This window comes from Antechinus flavipes, chromosome 2 (genome assembly GCF_016432865.1).
Source record: "Antechinus flavipes isolate AdamAnt ecotype Samford, QLD, Australia chromosome 2, AdamAnt_v2, whole genome shotgun sequence".
In the NCBI taxonomy this organism is placed as follows: Eukaryota; Metazoa; Chordata; class Mammalia; order Dasyuromorphia; family Dasyuridae; genus Antechinus; species Antechinus flavipes.
Window position 1 is genome coordinate 80284625 of NC_067399.1, and position 17479 is coordinate 80302103.

The window sequence follows — 17479 nt, forward strand, 5'->3', positions numbered from 1 at the left end:
CTAGTTATAGATCCATATGTAGTGTTATATATATATATATATATATATATATATATATATATATATATATATATATATCCAGAGAGAGAGAAAGAGAGCGAGAGAGAGAAAGAGAGAGATAAGTACACACAGGTGTGTACACACACACACTTGCACAGTTTCCATGGAGCCATAGACACCAGGGAAATGATAAGAAGAGGGGTAGGGACTTCAAGTTGAATATTTTCCAAGGAGAACTCCTTCTTGCCGTGGCACATACAAGCCCATTGCAGCCACTGTGAGTGAGGAGCTTTGGAAAAGACCCCACGAAGCATTACTGTGAAGGTGTTACCATGGCCTTGGCTCCCTTGAAGTGCAGTCAGGAATTTCAGTTTCATTGTACATTGTGGCTGGTGACCAGACATGTGCTTCAAAGGTTTGACCTCCCCACATGCATACATGTCTGTAACCAGTGTGGGCCCATGACCAAGTCCATATGACCCTGGGTGAGAAAGATGAAGGGAGAATTACTAGCTGTCTGCCCCCATCTAAAAGCTTTGCTTTTTCCCCCACCAGGCTACTGAGGCAGCAGGACAATAATGGCTCCCCAGTGAATGGCACTCTGTCTGCCGTCGGCACAAGAAAACCCAAGAGAAGGTATTTAAGCAGTTAACTCACATACCGATTCCATTCGCAACCACTGAGTCGTGGCTAACTGGACATTCGTTAGCCATATCAGGCTCTCCCTCGGGCTCATTCAAATCCAAGCCAGGCGGGTGGGAGCCATCCCCAAAGTGTCCCGCATCCTTTTCGTGACTGGCATCTCCATTCACTATCCCACTGGGTGCCTTTTTTAATGGCATGATTTGCAAGCCACTGGGTGTAGTTCGGTAAGAAACAGTCTTGGCAGCCCTGTCCCCTCCTGACTGGGGTTTTGAGGTGTACCCCTTTTTTGGTTTTTGGAGGGAAGGGTTCATCCGCTTTCTTTTGTGAGAACTCCCTTTACTCTTCCCTGATTCAGGTCTGTGAGACAGTTTTTCGATAGGAGCTCCTCGGCTTTCTCTTAGGAATTTGGGGGTGTTGGTCTGCTTCCCAGACTTAATCTTCTTCTCTCTTGACACATGGAGCCCATTAAACTCATCAATAAACTCCTCGCAGTGGAGTAAATGATGCTCTGGTTCCCACGTGTCCTCATTGCTGCCATAACCTTTCCATCGGATGAGATATTCCCATTTTCCTTTCTTGTTCTTCCTTTTGTCTACGATCCTCTCAACCTGAGATGGAAAGAGACAAAAGATCAGAGTATAAAATCAATGTCCAAAAAAACAGAAGAGCCAAGTGCCCTTAATGCAAATGAATCTATTTACTTCCTATTCTAGGTGGGGACACCTAATCTACAAAGTAGGAACCATCAGTAGTATTCAAGAAGGAAGATTTTATTTTAGGTCATTATTTGACTGAACAAAATCCCACTGTTTTTTACCTTTGGGACCCTGAAGACCTTGCCAAGCTTGTCCCCATCATCCTCACTGGGAAAGTGATGAAATTAAACTAAGTCAGTCCTGAAGAAATTATCCAGCCCTGGCTTTCCATGAGCTAAGAAAACATTTACCCAATTTTGAATCATCTTCCCCAAAGCCAAACTACTCAAAGATGCTGTCTCTGATATCTACAGCTTTCATGAAATAGACGCTTTGTATTTTAAGTCATGATTCCTTAAAAAAAGTAATTGGGTTTAACCTGGATGCATAATTGTTACCAACCAGAAAGACAGGTGAATAAATGGATGCTGCCCGCTGCCCAATCCTTGACAGATAGGTAATGGACTCAAGGTCTAGAATGAGACACATGTTTTTGGACATAGTCAACATAAGAATTGTCCTGTTTTATGATGTACATTTCTTATTTTTTAAATTTTTAATAATAGCTTTTTATTTTCAAAATACATGCCAAGATAGTTTTCAAATTCACCCTTGCAAAGCTTTGTGTGCCAAATTTTTTCCCTCCCTTCCTCCCACTCTCCTAGACAACAAGTAATCCAATATAGGTAATACATGTGCAATTCTTCTAAACAAATTTCCACATTTATCATAATGCACAAGAAAAATCAGATAAAAGGGGAAGATGAGAAAAAAAATCAAGCAAACAACAATAGAAAAGGTGAAAATACTATGTTGTGCTCTACATTCAGTCCCCATAGTCCTCTCTCTGGATGCAGAAGACTCTCTCCATCATGTCTATTGAAACTGGCCTAAATCACCTTACTGTTGCAAAGAGCCAAATCCATTACAGTTGATCATCACATAAACTTGTTGTTGCTGTGTACAATGTTCTCTTGGTTCTACTTGTTTCAGTTAGTATCAGTTTGTATTAAGTCTCTCCTGGCCTTTCTGAAAATCATCTTGCTGATCGTTCCCATAACATTCATATACCATATTCAGCCATTCTCCAAATGCTGGGAATCCTCTCAGTTTCCAGTTTCTTGCCACTATAAAAGTTTTTGCCACAAACATTCTTGTATATGTGGGTCCTTTCCCCTTTTTAAATGATCTCTTTAGGAGACAAACCCAGTAGAGACACTGCTGGATCAAAAGGTATGCACAATTTGATAACCCTTTTGGCATATTTCCAAATGATGCATATTTTTTATAAAGACTTCATTTATTTTCTTTTTTTTTTCTGCTAGTGAGGGGATAAAGGGAAGGTAAGGGAAAAAAAAGAAAGGAGAAAAGGAAAAAAGTGGACATTCAGAGAAGAAAAAAGGAGATTCAGAAAGAACTATAGATAAGGAGGGCAGTTTTGAAAGTTCCATGTTGGTCTGATATTTTTAAACAGAAAAGTCAGCTGTACTTACTAGAGGTCTGTTGTTTTCCCATCTCACTATGTATATGGAGATGTCTGTTTTAATTTGGCATTTGTTAAGATCAGAATAAAAATAAGTTGTAAAAAATAAAAACTAGATGGATGCTGAGACACAATGTATTTATAAACCCAAAGGTTTCTTTACCCACCTTTCCCTCTCTAGCTACCAACTGGGAAATGGGTAGAAATGCATATATTTAAGAGAAAGAAATAAGAACCAAAAGATGGCAGGATCTCTATGCATTTGATAATGCATCTTATAAAATTACAAAAACTCCAGCCTTGCCTCTATTCATTTTTCCTTCCCTCCTCATGGTTAGAGTGGGCCCAAATGAAATCTATCATCTCTATCTAGTGTGCAGCTAATAAAAATCTATGGTGTTTATTATATATTGCTTACTGTGTATCACATTCTGTTAAGTGCTCTACAATTATTATCACATTTAACGATAATAATAACAGGTCATTCAGTTATTCCAAGCATATCTAACTCTTAGTATGTACTCAGTAGTGCTTAGTATGTACCAGGAATTGTGTTAAACACGTTACAATTTACAACATTTAATAATAATAATAATAGGTTATTCAGTTGTTCCAAGCATGTCTAACTCTTTGTGACTCCATTTAAGATTTTGTTGGTGAGGTTTGCCATTTCCTTCTTCAGCTCATTTTATAGATAAGGAAACTGAGGCAAAGATGGTTAAGTGACTTGCCCAGAGACACACAGCTAGTAAGTGGCTGAGGCCATATTTGAACTCTTCCTGATTCCAGGCTAGGAATTCTAAAGAAGCTATGTTATCCTTCTCAAAAACCATGTTTGTAAAGGTATACAATAAAATGTATAGGCTTACCGAGAGAACCATTTATACTAAAAAAGTGAGGGATTTTTGAGCCTTGTTGCTCAGTCTTCTCTCCCCAAAAAACAGAAATGACAGGAATTCTCCCCGGACCTGGTTATCTTAGCTGCCCAGATATCTAATGATTTTTCTCCTCCCTTTGAAGCCCAAAAGGCTCGTCAATGTGACTTCCTGCTGGGAGAAAAAAGAGATGGATTTCTTCCCTCCTCTTCCCTCCCTCTCCCTCCATCCTCTGCTCAAGCTACATTCACAGTGGACTGAAATGCAGCTGGTCTTAATGTCACCTGTAGCATCTTGTGTTACCTTACAATTTAACCTGCCCAGCTGAAAAGGAACTGGAAAGTCATATAAGGGGGTCAGGACTCTAGCAACCCTAATCCCCTGACCAGGAATATAGAGCCACCTCACCATACCAAGAAAATATAATCATTCTCTTCCTTAGGATATAAAATAAATTCCTGAAACTTGTTACTTGAAATACATTAGAAATGCAATAGCAATTTAAAAATCCCAACTAACACAGTGTAATGGGAAAAGGGCTGATCAAAAGAGTGAAGTTTCATTTTCAGTTAGGACACTTATTCTATTTATATGACCATGCACAAGTCATAAACTCTCCTAAGCCTAAATTTCCCCATAATAAAATGAGAAGGTTGGGCACTTTCAAGTCAAGAGGACAAGATGAAAGACCTTGGGAGAGCCCAACTCTCCCATAAACACCCCAACAAAGACATATAAAGGAGCCAAATAAAGTCAACAATCATTTATTAAGTGCCTGCTGTATGGCAGGCATATTAAGTAGGGAGGGAAAGATTGATGTGTTCAGATTTGAGCACTAGGGAAATCACCTTGACAGGTGAGTGGGGGAAGTACTGGAGAAAGGAGACCTGCAGAGGGTACAGCAGAAGGTTAATCCAATGATCCAGGGAGAGGTGATAGGGATGTGCACCAGGGTGGTGAAAGTGCTAGAGGAGAGATTGGAGAATATATAAGAGATACTGGGGAGATATCAAGAATATATGAAGATAGAAAAGGCAGCACTGGGCTGATGGGATAAATGGGGTGAGAAAGAGTGAGACATTGAGGTTCTGAGCCTGGGTGCTCAGAAGGATGCTGGTGTCCTTGACAGTAATAGGGAAGTTAAGAATGGAACAGGGTGTGGCGTGGAAGGAGACAAAGATAATAAGTTCAGTTTTGGACACGTGGAGTTTAAGGTATCCATGAGACATTCAGCTGGATATGTCCAATGGACAGCTGGGAATGCAAAATTCAAAGACAGAAAAGAAGGACTGGATTAATAGATCGAGAATCCTCTAAAAAGAGATCTATGTCCTGCTCAAACTGTAATCAAGGAGAATAATGAGCCAGCCTGGGACTGCATAAGAAAGTGGCCAGAAGTCTATGCATCTTCACAGAGGCCCTATGCCAAGGGAAGTAGAAGCAGAAGCCAAATCAAACTGTAATAAATCCTGCTGGGATCTTAGGTGCAGGCTGTCAGAGCAGGTAAGAAGGGGTAGAGCCATCCCCTAATAGGTTCAGGGACAGCTCAGGGCATCCAAAGCCATAGCAAGAGAATCATAGTGAGTGCAGCATGAGGCTGCCCTTTAAGGGAAAGAAACCAGTGCTCTTGGGTCTTTCTCAAGACTATGAAGTAACTGTTGCTTTTTTGGTTATTGTTATTATTTTATGTCACTGTTGAAAGAGACAGGTCAAATTACGCTTTGGTAGCAAAGCTATGCCAGGAGCCCTGTAGGGGAGCTCAGACCAGCATATCATCCACATCCAGTCCACCCTCATCCTTACAGCTACAGCAGAAGCAAAGACCAGCACTTAGCCTGGAAATAATAAATAAAAGAAAGTCAAATTTAAGTTTCAGATTGTGGCCCATAAACATTTTATTCAAGGTAGAAAAAGAAAGTAAAAAAATCTATGAGGAGGATCTGGACTAGGTGGAGTCAAGTCAAGAAAACAGAATTAGAACATTTTCATTTTAGATAACTAATATCAAAGAGATTTTTTTTCTCCACTCACTTAATTGTAGATTCTTTCTCCACTTAACTTATTTATAAATAAGAGAAAGAAAAAAAGGGGAAAATATAAGAAATTATGATGGAGGGAAATACACAAAATTAACTGAACTGTTATCAATTGCAACAATTAAACATGAATGGTGTAAACACACTCATAAAATGGAAATGAATCGTAGAATATATCAGAAAGCAGAATTCAACAATACGCTGTTTTAAGAAATACACCCGAAACATTTATAACCATTTTTGTAAAAATAAGGAGTTAGAAAGTGGAAAGTGAAGGGATGCCCAACCAATTGGAGAATGGATGAATAAATTATGGTATGTGAATGTTATGGAATATTATTCTTCTGTAAGAAATGACCAGCAGGATGAATACAGAGAGACTTGGAGAGACTTGCATGAACTGACGCTGAGTGAAATGAGCAGAACCAGGAAATCATTGTACACTTCAACAACAATATATATGATGACCAATTCTGATGGAAGTAGCTCTCTTCAACAATGAGAGGATCCAAATCAGTTCCAACTGATCTGTAATGAAGAGAAGCAGCTACACCCAGTGAAAGAACACTAGGAAATGAGTGTGGACCACAACATAGCATTTCCATTCTTTCTGTTATTGTTTGCTTACATTTTTGCTTTTTTCTTCTCAGGTTAGCTTTTTTACCTTCTTTCTAAATCCAATTTTTCCTGTGCAACAAGATAACTGTATAAATATATATACATATATTATATTTAACATATACTTTAACATATTTAACATGTATGGGACTACCTACCATCTAGGGGAGGGGAGTGGGAGAAAGGAGAGGAAAAGTTGGAACAGAAGTTTTTGCAAAGGATCAGTGTTGAAAAATTACCTATGCCTATGTTTTGTATATAAAAAGCTATATTAAAAAATAAAATTAAAAAAAATGAGGGGCGAAAACATAATTTATCATGCTTTAGATGAATTCAGTCAAGCATGAATAGTAGCCATGATCACAAAGTTATTGTAAAAACAAATATGGCAAAAAGAAATGTGCAGGGTACCTGTTTAAAGATAGTATAGAAAAAAAATAATATTTATATCTATCTGCACCAAATGCATATGGACAATATCTCAGTACATCTACATATTCAAAGGAAAAGTTAACTGAACTAAAGAGATTCAGCAAAACTAAATATTAGAAAATATTTTAAGTGTTGACTATTAGAAATATTCAACAAATATTATAATAACAAACAAAGCCTGAATAGAATTTTAGAAAAATTGAATGTGAGAGATCTCTGGCAGCCACTGAATGAGAATTTATAAATATTTCTCAGTCATTTCTGGTACTTTTTAAAAAATTGGCCATATGCTAGGGCATAAATAGCTCATAACCAAATGTGGGAAAGCAGAAATATTAAACATATCATTTACTGACCACAAGGCAATAAAGATTATGATCAATAAAGGACATTTGAATAAAGAATTCAAACTTAAATGGATAATAAATAATATCATTTTAAAGACTATGTGGGCCAAAGAAAAATTATAAAAACATTAAATAATTTCATAATGAGACAAGCCATCACATTTGACATGCAGCCAAAGCAAATCATTAGAGGGAAATGCATTTTCATCAACAAAAAATAGAACAAATCAATGAATTGGGCATACAACCAAAAAAAAAAAAAAAAAAAAAAGGGCAGAAAATCTATACTTATTTTAGTTTTTTTTTTTTTTTCAAATGGATAGGCCATTTTTAAATGCTTCAATCTGTATTCAGATACAATCTGTTCTATTTCTGGATATGGATAATATTTTTTTACATCATAAGTCCTTCAGAGTAGTCCTAAATCATTGTATTGTTAAGAATAGCAAAATCATTCACAATTGATCATCCCCTAGAACATTGCTATTACTTTGTACACAGTACATTTCATTTTGCTTGAGTTTACTGAAGACTTTCCAGGTTTTTCTGAGAGCATTCTGTTCATCATTTTCCATAGAAAAATAATATTCCATTATAATTACATACCACCATTTATTCAGCCATTCCCCTATTGATGAGTATCTATTCTCTCACTTTCTAGTCTTTTGTCCTGAGAAGGGAATTGCTATAAATATTTTTTGTACATGTAGGTTCTTTTCCTTTTTTTAAAAAAAAATTCTCTTTTGGGATTCACACCTAGTAATGGTATGGTTAAGTCAAAGGATATGCATGATATAGCCCCATGATCATTATTTGTATCTTTTGATCATTTATCATTATACCCTTGTGGGCCTTGTTCATATCTGTAGAGGGCTGCAAATAATGGAGAAACTCTAGGTAAGGTATAAGACCCTTCAGCCCAGAGGGAACCTGCTGACAATGTCTGATTTGGCTCCCCATCTCCCCCAAGGGCTCTCATCCTTCCTGAGAAGTCAAGGTCAGCATGACCCCTGTGTCCTACTTGAAGCAAGGAATATTTACAGTAAAGAGGCACTTACATATCAATAGCAGGGTGCTTATAGTTAGCACTTGCTCAATGTGATGTGATGATATAATGGTTCTCTAGTTAGCACATGCTTAGTGTATTGTAATGATGTAATCATACTAAGGTATTTAGGGGCTGAGAGGACTTGAAACAAAGGACACTCCATTTTTGACCAGCCTCTTGGTCTCCTGCCTTCTTCACTCCTCCATTAAGACTAAGGCCTCGGGCTGGTTCTGAGATCCTCCAGAGAGCTAGTACAGACATTATATTTTGGCACTCCAGCGTGGGGGTTCTAGAAAGCATAGTACATTTTGGTACCTCATTTGGCATACCATTGGAAGGATTAATAGACACAGATGCAGATCGTACAGTCATTAGAGATGCTAACTGGCCCAGGCATTGGCCAAAGATTAAGGCAGACACATACATGTCTGGCGTAGGAGGATCAATAGCAGCTGAAGTTAGTGCTGCCCCTTTGAGATGGATATTTGAAGATAAAACAATAGTTTTTACTCCTTTTGTAGTAAAAACAATTCCCATCAATCTATGGGGAAGAGACATCTTACAACAATTAGGATTACAAATGAGTACTTCAGCTTTTTAGGCAGGGCTGCTGTTGAAGGCCTGCCAATACTTTCACCTATTCCTATTCAATGGAAAACTGATACACTAGTGTGGACAGAACAGTGGCCCTTAGCTAGTGATAAAATTCAGGCCTTATTAGATACAGTACAGGAGCAGCTTGACCAAGGACACTTACAACCTTCTCTAAGTCCTTGGAATCCCCAGTTTTTGTTGTAAGAAAGAAGCCTGGAAATGGAGGATGTTGACTGATTTAAGAAAAGTAAATGAACAGATGGAAACTATGGGAACTCTTCAGCCTGAACTTCCTAAAGAAAAGTAAATGAACAGATGGAAACTATGGGAACTCTTCAGCCTGAACTTCTATTTCCTACTTAATTGCCTAGAGAATGGCCTCTTTGGGTTATAGACATTAAAGATTGTTTCTATTCTATCCCTCTAAATAAGGAGTATACGAAAAGGTTTGCCTTTTCAGTACCCAGTGTTAATTTAGCTGAGCCTTATAAAAGATTTGAATGAACAGTTTTGCCACAGGGAATGAAAAACAGCCCTACTATGTGTCAAATGTATGTTGCTGCTGCTCTTACTACGTAAGAAAAGCATTTCCAAAAGCTATGTTATTACATTCCATAGATGATATCTTGGGGTGTGCACCTGAGGAGCAAATGTTAGAAGTATGTCTACAAAAGACCATAGAAACACTAAGGAACTACAAATTGCAGATAGCTCCAGAAAAAATTCAGACATGCTCCTTTTTAATATTTAGGATATGAAATAAATATATTTAGGATATGAAGACATATATAATTATATATGAAGTACTGTAAGCACAGTACAAAAACTTTCTTTAAGAACAGAGAAGTTGAACACCTTAAATGACTTTCAGAAATTGATAGGAGATATTCAATGGATGCGTCCAGTCTTAGGCTTAACTATCTCTCAATTTCAATCATCATATGATATTATATGACACAATATGACATTATATGACACTGCTTTAGACTCACCATGCCAGCTTACAAAGAAGTTTAAGAGGCTTTGAAAGAAATTGAACTGGATTTATTCAATGTGGTTGAAAGAGTTACTCAGAAATCCTTGGATTAATTTTTTGATTTTTAATGGAGATTCACTGGCTCCGGCAGACAGGTTTTATAACCTGCCAGAAGGGCAGTGTCCAGTGTGAACAGCTCCAATATCCTTATATAATCATCTGGTGATGTGGAGAGACCCAGAAAGTGGTGAATGGAAGGGATCAGATAGGTTAACTGCTTGGGGGAAAGAGTTTGTTTGTATCTCTACAGATGGAGAAGGAATCAGATGGGTGCCAATGAGCCATATTCACCTTGTCCATCAGAGAGAGATGGAAAAAAGGAAGACCCTTGAAACAAAGAAAAAGACCCAAGAAACATCAGATGGTTCTATTTCTGACTACATGTGTCATTGAAAGAACATGGCAGTTAACCCAATGTTATGTGTATGGCAATGAATTCATTGAAAATTCATCAACAATTATTAATGAGGATGTTGCAGGCCTTCAAAATCTGTAGGTATCACTGGATTCCCTGATACATGAAGTAATGGACAAATAATCCAATTTTGGACTACCTCTTGGCTGCTGAAAGAGCTGTTTGTGTGATTGTTATTTATATACCTTCTTTCTAGGACACATGGAAATGTTTTATAATATATATTGTTTGTTAGAACTATTAATTACTAACAAACTACTAACTACTAACAAACAATACTAACAAACTACTACTACTACTAACAAACTACTGGCCTGAGTTATATCACTACTTGCTTGTGTAATACCTTCCATGCTGATGGATTTATATATACCTGCTTCATTAAAACAAAAGAAAGTGGGAAATGTAGAAGGCTGCAGATAATGGAGAAATTCTAGGTAAGACATAAGACCCTTCAGCCCAGAGGGAATCTGCTGATTATGTCTTGTTCAGTTTCTCATCTCCCCTAAGGGCTCTTGGCTTTCCTGAGAGGTCAGGGAGGAAATGACCACGTGTGTTCTACTTGAAGCAAGGAACACTTACAGTAAAGAGAGGCATTTACATAACAATAGCAGGGTGCTTATAGTTAGCACTTGCTCAATGTGATATGATGATATAATGGTTCTCTAGTTGTCACATGCTTAGTATACTATAATGAGATAATTATGCTAAGGTATTTAAGGGCTGAGAGGACTTGAAATAAAGGACTCTGTTGGAATCCTTACTAACTGCTAACTAATTAGAGTTGATCTAATCTTACAAGAAGATGTTTTGGGCAGAACCTGAAACAAGGTACTAAGTAGAACTAATTAATACAAGGCTTGTGTTCACACCTTTACTCATTGGAGTTCAATGAGTTCACACCTCCCTTAAAGCTCTTTGGGCCAGAGAGCACTATGGGAGAAAACCCACAATCCCTCTCTTGAGCATAAATAGAGCTTCAATGGGCCAGTTGAAGAAGTTCTTCAGAGTGAAGACGCTACAAGTCGAGATTTCACCGGAATGACATGAAGACTGGAGCTGGCTGGAGGCTGAAGAAAGCAGAGGCAGAGGCTGAAGGACCAGACCTTTGGATTTGGCGACATTCGGAGAGAGCTCTTGGAACCAAGCAGAGAGATAGGCCTCTAAGCTAACCGGGCTATATTGGAGATAATAAAAGATCTGAACTTTTATCACCTGGCTGCGTTTTGAGAAGAAAAAGCTCGCCACATTTTGGCGCCCGAACAGGGACAGATTCAGATCCATCTGAACTAGATCACGACATTTTGGCGCCCTGAACATGGGGCTAACAGACCCCCTCAGTGGATTTCAGTGGAAAAGCTCCTGATCCTGATTCAAGTGGAAAAGCCTCTGATCCTGATCCAGTGGAAAAGACTCTTCAACCCAGAAATTAGGGTGAGTGCAACAAAGAAATTTTGTTAGAAGAGTTAAAGTAGAATTTCAGCTAAGATGGGACAGATATTTAGAAAACAGCCTGTTTCTGTTCAAGGAAAATGTTTAGAGAGCATTGTCAAAATTATGGAAAGCCAAGGTTTAATTATAAGTTTACAGCAAATCACTGAACTTTTACAAACTGTAAAGGACATATGTCCTTGTTTCTCTCTTGATAAGGAATTAGATCTAAATGAATGGAAATTGGTTGGAGAGGATCTTTGTCAATTCTATGATAAAAATGGGCCCAACTCAATAATTAATACATATAATGTAATACAATTGGCTATAAGAAGTTATTTAAGTGATAGAATGATGAAAAGGAAAGTACAGGAGGAAGAAGTGCCAACTTTACTAGGTGAAAAGGAGGATGAATCAGATGAGAATGGAGTTAATTACAATTCTGAGTATGATACTTCACAGCAGGAGGAATTAGGTGATTCCACATCTCATGACCCTCCCCCCCGCAATTAACCCTTCATGGGTGGAACAAGGGGGAGGGAGAGAGACAGAAACACAGTCAGCTTCTCCTGTAAAGCAGAATTTGACAAGATTAGAAAAAGCATTAATTAAAGCAAAAAATGAAGGAGAAGATATATCTGATTTTATAAATGCATATCCTGTGATTGAAGAGCTCAGCTCAGGTCAAAAAGAGAGAAAATACGCTCCTTTTAATTTGGAAAAAATTAAAGATTTGAAAAAGGGTTGCACTCTTTATGGGGCTACATCATCTTATGTGAAGATGTTACTGGATAATTTGTCTTATGAAATCTTAACCCCAAATGACTGGAAATCCATCGCTAAAACATGTCTTGAACCGGGACAAAATTTATTGTGGCTTTCGGAGTTTCATGAATTATGTAGGATTCAAGCCCAACGCAATAGACAAACAGGAGCTGTTGTACAAACCACTTTCGACCAACTAGCTGGTGAAGGTCAGTATGCAGAGAGTTCAGAACAGATTTATTATCCCATAACAGTATATGAGCAAATTTCTAAGGCTGCAATAAAAGCTTGGAATTCTCTCCCTGGACAGAAGATGGAAATAATGCTTTCACAAAAATAGAGCAAGGTCCCAATGAACCTTTTGCAAATTTTGTGGGACGTCTGCAAACAGTTGTAATAAGAACCATTGGAGATAATGCTGCCACAGAAATTATGACTAGACATTTGGCTAAGGAAAATGCCAATGAGGTTTGCAAGAGAATTATATGGGGGCTAGACAAAGATGCTCCTTTGGAGGAGATCATTAGACGCTGTGCCACAGTGGGCACAAATGCTTATTATGCCCAGACTATGATGAACATGGAAAGACAAGGTCCTTCTTGGCAGAGGAATTCTAGAGAAACTCGTCCATGTTTTCAATGTGGAAAAGTTGGACATTTGAGAGCTCATTGTAGAAATGGAGATAGAGTGAGAAGACAGGGTGAGAGAAAACCCAAAACCCCATGTCCAAAATGTAATCAAGGCTTTCACTGGGCCTCTAAATGTATATCGACCCAGAGGAACGAGAGGCAGGGCCCAGCTCCAAAGTATCAATCAAAGGACAGGTGGGGCATGATAGCAGCTGAGGTCACACCCAGAGAGACTTTAGAAATTCAGAACTCTGATGTCATCAACCAACAGAAAAGCAATCAGGATTACAGTTGGGAAGAATATAGGCCTTTTAAGACAACAAGGCAATATCCAATGCAAACAGCTCCAATGTAATTACCAGATGATGAGGAGAAATCCCAAATTTGGTAAATAGAAGAGAATTAGATTAACTGCTTGGGGAAGAGGATCTGCTTATATTTCCACAGGTGGAAAAGGCTAACAATGAGACTGTCAAAAGAACTTTAAAATCTTCAGCTTTCAGTTCCTGAAAAACCAGCAAGAATCATTGGGTTCCCTGAGATGAAAAATTGTTGATGAGACTTTTTGCAGTACTTCAGAGCTTACAGGAATTATTAGATTCCTGGCACATGAACTAATGGACAATGGATTGCTTATGGACTATTTCTAGGACTTATGGACATGTGTAAATTTTCAGGTTGATTTATGTTGTTACATTACTACTAGCCTGTGTTATATTGCTATGTGCTTATGTAAATTATGTATAATGCCTCCCATATTGATGGATTTATGTATACCATGTATATCATATTGATGGATTTATGTGTACCCCTTCAGAAACCCACTAATCTGATTAGATTTCCTATTTCCTTTGGTGTTTTCATCTAACAAAAGAAAGGGGGAGATGTTGGAATCCTTACTAACTGCTAACTAATTAGAGTTGATCTAATCTTACAAGATGTTTTAGGCAGAACCTGAAACAAGGTACTAAGTAGAACTAATTAATACAAGGCTTGTGTTCACACCTTTACTCATTAGAGTTCAATGAGTTCACACCTCCCTTGAAGCTCTTTGGGCCAGAGAGCACTATGGGAGAAAACCCACAATCCCTCTCTTGAGCATAAATAGAGCTTCAATGGGCCAGTTGAAGAAGTTCTTCAGAGTGAAGATGCTACAAGTCGAGATTTCACCGGAATGACATGAAGAGTGGAGCTGGCTGGAGGCTGAAGAAAGCAGAGGCAGAGGCTGAAGGACCAGACCTTTGGATTTGGCGACATTCGGAGAGAGCTCTTGGAACCAGGCAGAGAGATAGGCCTCTAAGCTAACCGGGCTATATTGGAGATAATAAAAGATCTGAACTTTGATCAACTGGCTGCGTTTTGAGAAGAAAAAGCTCACCACAGGACTCCATTTTAATCATCCTTGTGGGTCTCCTGCCTTCATCACTCCTCCACTAAGACCAAAGCTTTGAGCTGGTCCCGAGGTCCTCCAGAGAGCTAGTCCAGATGTGGGTGCTATAGAAAGCATAGTACATTTTGACACCCCAATTTAGGGGCTCTAGAAAGCATACTACACATATTTTTTGATCATTAATCAATTGGGGCAGGCTCTTATTTTTATAAATTTGACTCAATTTCCTTTATGTCTGAAAAATGAGGCCTTATCAGAGAAAGTTGCATCAAAAAATTGCTATTGCTAACTACAGTTCACCTCCTTTATTCTATTCTATCTCTCCTTTTATCTTTCCCTCTTCAAAAGTGCTTCCTACTGACCACTTCCTCCCTTAATATGCCTTCTCTGATATGACCCTCTCTCCTTCCCATCTCCAATTTTCCTACTTTCCTCTGGGATAAAACAGATTTTTATACTCATATTGAATATGTATATTATTTCCTCTGTAAGCCAATTCTGATAAAATTAAGATTTACTCACTTATCCCTCTTCTTCCCCTGTTTTCCTTCCCTATAAAAGCTTTTTTCTCCCTCTTTTTTATGGCAGATAATTTACACCATTCCACTTTTCCCTTTCCCTTTCTTCCTATGCATCCCTCTCTCAACTGTTAATTTCATTTTTTAAAGCTATCCCTGGATGGAGTCAAGATGGCAGAGAATAGATAGGGCTTTATCTGAGCTCTCCCTGATATCCCTCAGTTCAACACCAGATCAAGCCTCTGAAGTGGTTTTAGAGTGACAGAACCCACAAATATTTGGAGCGTAACAAATTTCCAGCAGAAGATATGTTGGAAGAACTTCAGAAAAAGTCTGTTTTAATCAGGCAGGGGAGAGGAGAGGCCTCCTAAGGGAGGGGCCTAGCACAGGCAAAGTGCAGGGACTTAGCCCCTCACTCCCTCCTCTAGAATCTACCAGGAGGTTTGTAACCAAAATACAGCAGTGTGGCTACTCTCTCCTGGTTCAGAAGCCAGTGGATCAGTGGGCTAGCCACGAGACACTCCCAAGACAAACACATAAGGCAAATATTCAGTCCCTGAACTCCAGAATAAGGTGATACTAGGCCACACCCACCCAGATCAGAAGTCAGTCAGCAGCATGGCCCAGGGCAGCATGAAGCTGTTGTGGCCTGCAGAGGAAGCTTGGGCAATCTCTGCCTTAAGAGCAGACCTCAAACTTTTTTTTAAAAAATGAGCAAAAAAGCAAAAAGAATTCTAACCATAGAAAGCTTTTATGGAAAAAGAGAAAAATAGACCTCAAATCCTGAGTTCATTAAAGACATATTATCACCAGATAAAGCCCCCAAAAGTAATATGGGTTGATTCCCATTTCACAAGGACCTCTTGGAAGAATTAAAAAATATATCTTAAATGAGAGTTAGAAGAAAAATGGGGAAAGGAAATGGGAACATTGAAGGAGAGTTTGGAAAAGGAAACACGTAAATTATCTGAAGAAAACTCCTTACAAAATAGAATTAGAGAAATAGAAAAAGCATATAACTTCTTACAAAACAGATTTCACAAAATAGGAAAAGAAAGCAACTTACTAAAAAATAGAATTTGTGAAGTGGAAAAAAATCTAACTCATTTTAAAATTCAATTGGCCAAATGCAAAAAGAGGTAAAAAAATCCACTAAAAATTAAAATTGAACAAATGGAAGTGAATGACTCAATGAAACATCAAGAATCAGTTAAATAACCCAAAAAAATATGAAAAAACAGAAGAAAATGTAAAATACCTCATTGAAAAAACAACTGACCTGGAAAATAGATCTAGAATAAACAATCTAAAAATTATTGGACTTCTTGAAAACCATGATTAAAAAAAGAGAATAGATATCATCTTTCAGGAAATCATTAAGGAAACTGCTCAGATATCCTAGTACCCGAGGGTAAAATAGCCATTGAAAGAATTCACAGATCACCTCCTGAAAGAGACCCCAAGATGAAAACTCTAAGGAACTTTGTAGCTAAATTCCAGAATTATTATGTCAAGGAAAAAATATTGCAAGCAGTCAGAAAGAAACAATTCAAATATCAAAGAGCCACAAACAGGATTACCCAGAACCTCGCAGCTTCTACTTTAAAGGAATGAAGGGCCTAGAATATGATATTCTGAAAGGTAAAGAACTTAAATTGCAGCCTAAAATCAACTACTAGCAAAATTGAGCCTTATCTTTCAGGGAAGAAGATGAACATTCAATGATACAGGTGAACTTCATTTATTTCTCACAAAAAGACCAGAGCTGAACAGAAAATTCGATCTTCAAATATAGAACTCAAGAGAAGCATAAAAAGTTAAAAAGGAAAGAAAAAATAACTTTCTTTTAAAAGTTAAAAAGCAGGGGTGGAGCCAAAATGGCAAAGAGGACACACATTTCTTTCTGATCTCTACTACCCTCACACTAATTACAAAATTCAGCCTCTGAAATAGTGCTGGACTGCCAGAATCATGAATGTTGGAAGTACAGAAAATTACTAGCAGAAGATAATTTCAAAGATCACCAGAAAAAGTCTATTTTGATTGGGCATGGGCATGGGAGGAGGCCAGGCAAAGGCAGGGAGGCCAGTGCACAGTGAGCAGAGCGAAGGTGGGTGGGGTGCAGTCTCCACAGTGTGGTGCAGACTCTGTGTGGTGGAGAATCTATGGGAAGGACTCTACCACAGAGTTGGCCATTCTGCCCTGGTTGCAAGCCAGTAGATCAGCAGAGAATTTATAAAACATCCAGCACAAATGCAAAAGGTAAAGAGTGAATCCCAAAGTGCCAGAGTCTCATGGGTCCTGGCTAGTGTCACCCAGCACCGGAGTGACTCAGTATGAGCCCAGCACAGCCACTGCGACTTCTTGGTGCCTGTAGAGGAAGCTTGGAATCTCCTTGCCCTAAAAGCAGATCCCAATTAAAAAAAAAATGAATACAAAACCATAGCAAACTCTAACTATAGATAACTTCTATAGGGAAAGAGAAGAAGAGATTTCAAACCTTGAGAAGACTAAAAAAGCAG

At 38.3% G+C, this 17479-nt stretch overlaps 1 protein-coding gene across 1 annotated transcript in view; it reads right to left on the bottom strand.

Moving 5' to 3' along the window:
- Nucleotides 1–17479, bottom strand: part of CDYL2 (chromodomain Y like 2) — a 280118-nt gene that overhangs the window by 86897 nt on the left and 175742 nt on the right. Inside the window, exon 2 of the mRNA XM_051975112.1 lies at nt 662–1253. Within this exon, the coding sequence (XP_051831072.1) occupies nt 662–1253 (592 nt within the window). The remainder of the gene's footprint in view (nt 1–661; nt 1254–17479) is intronic.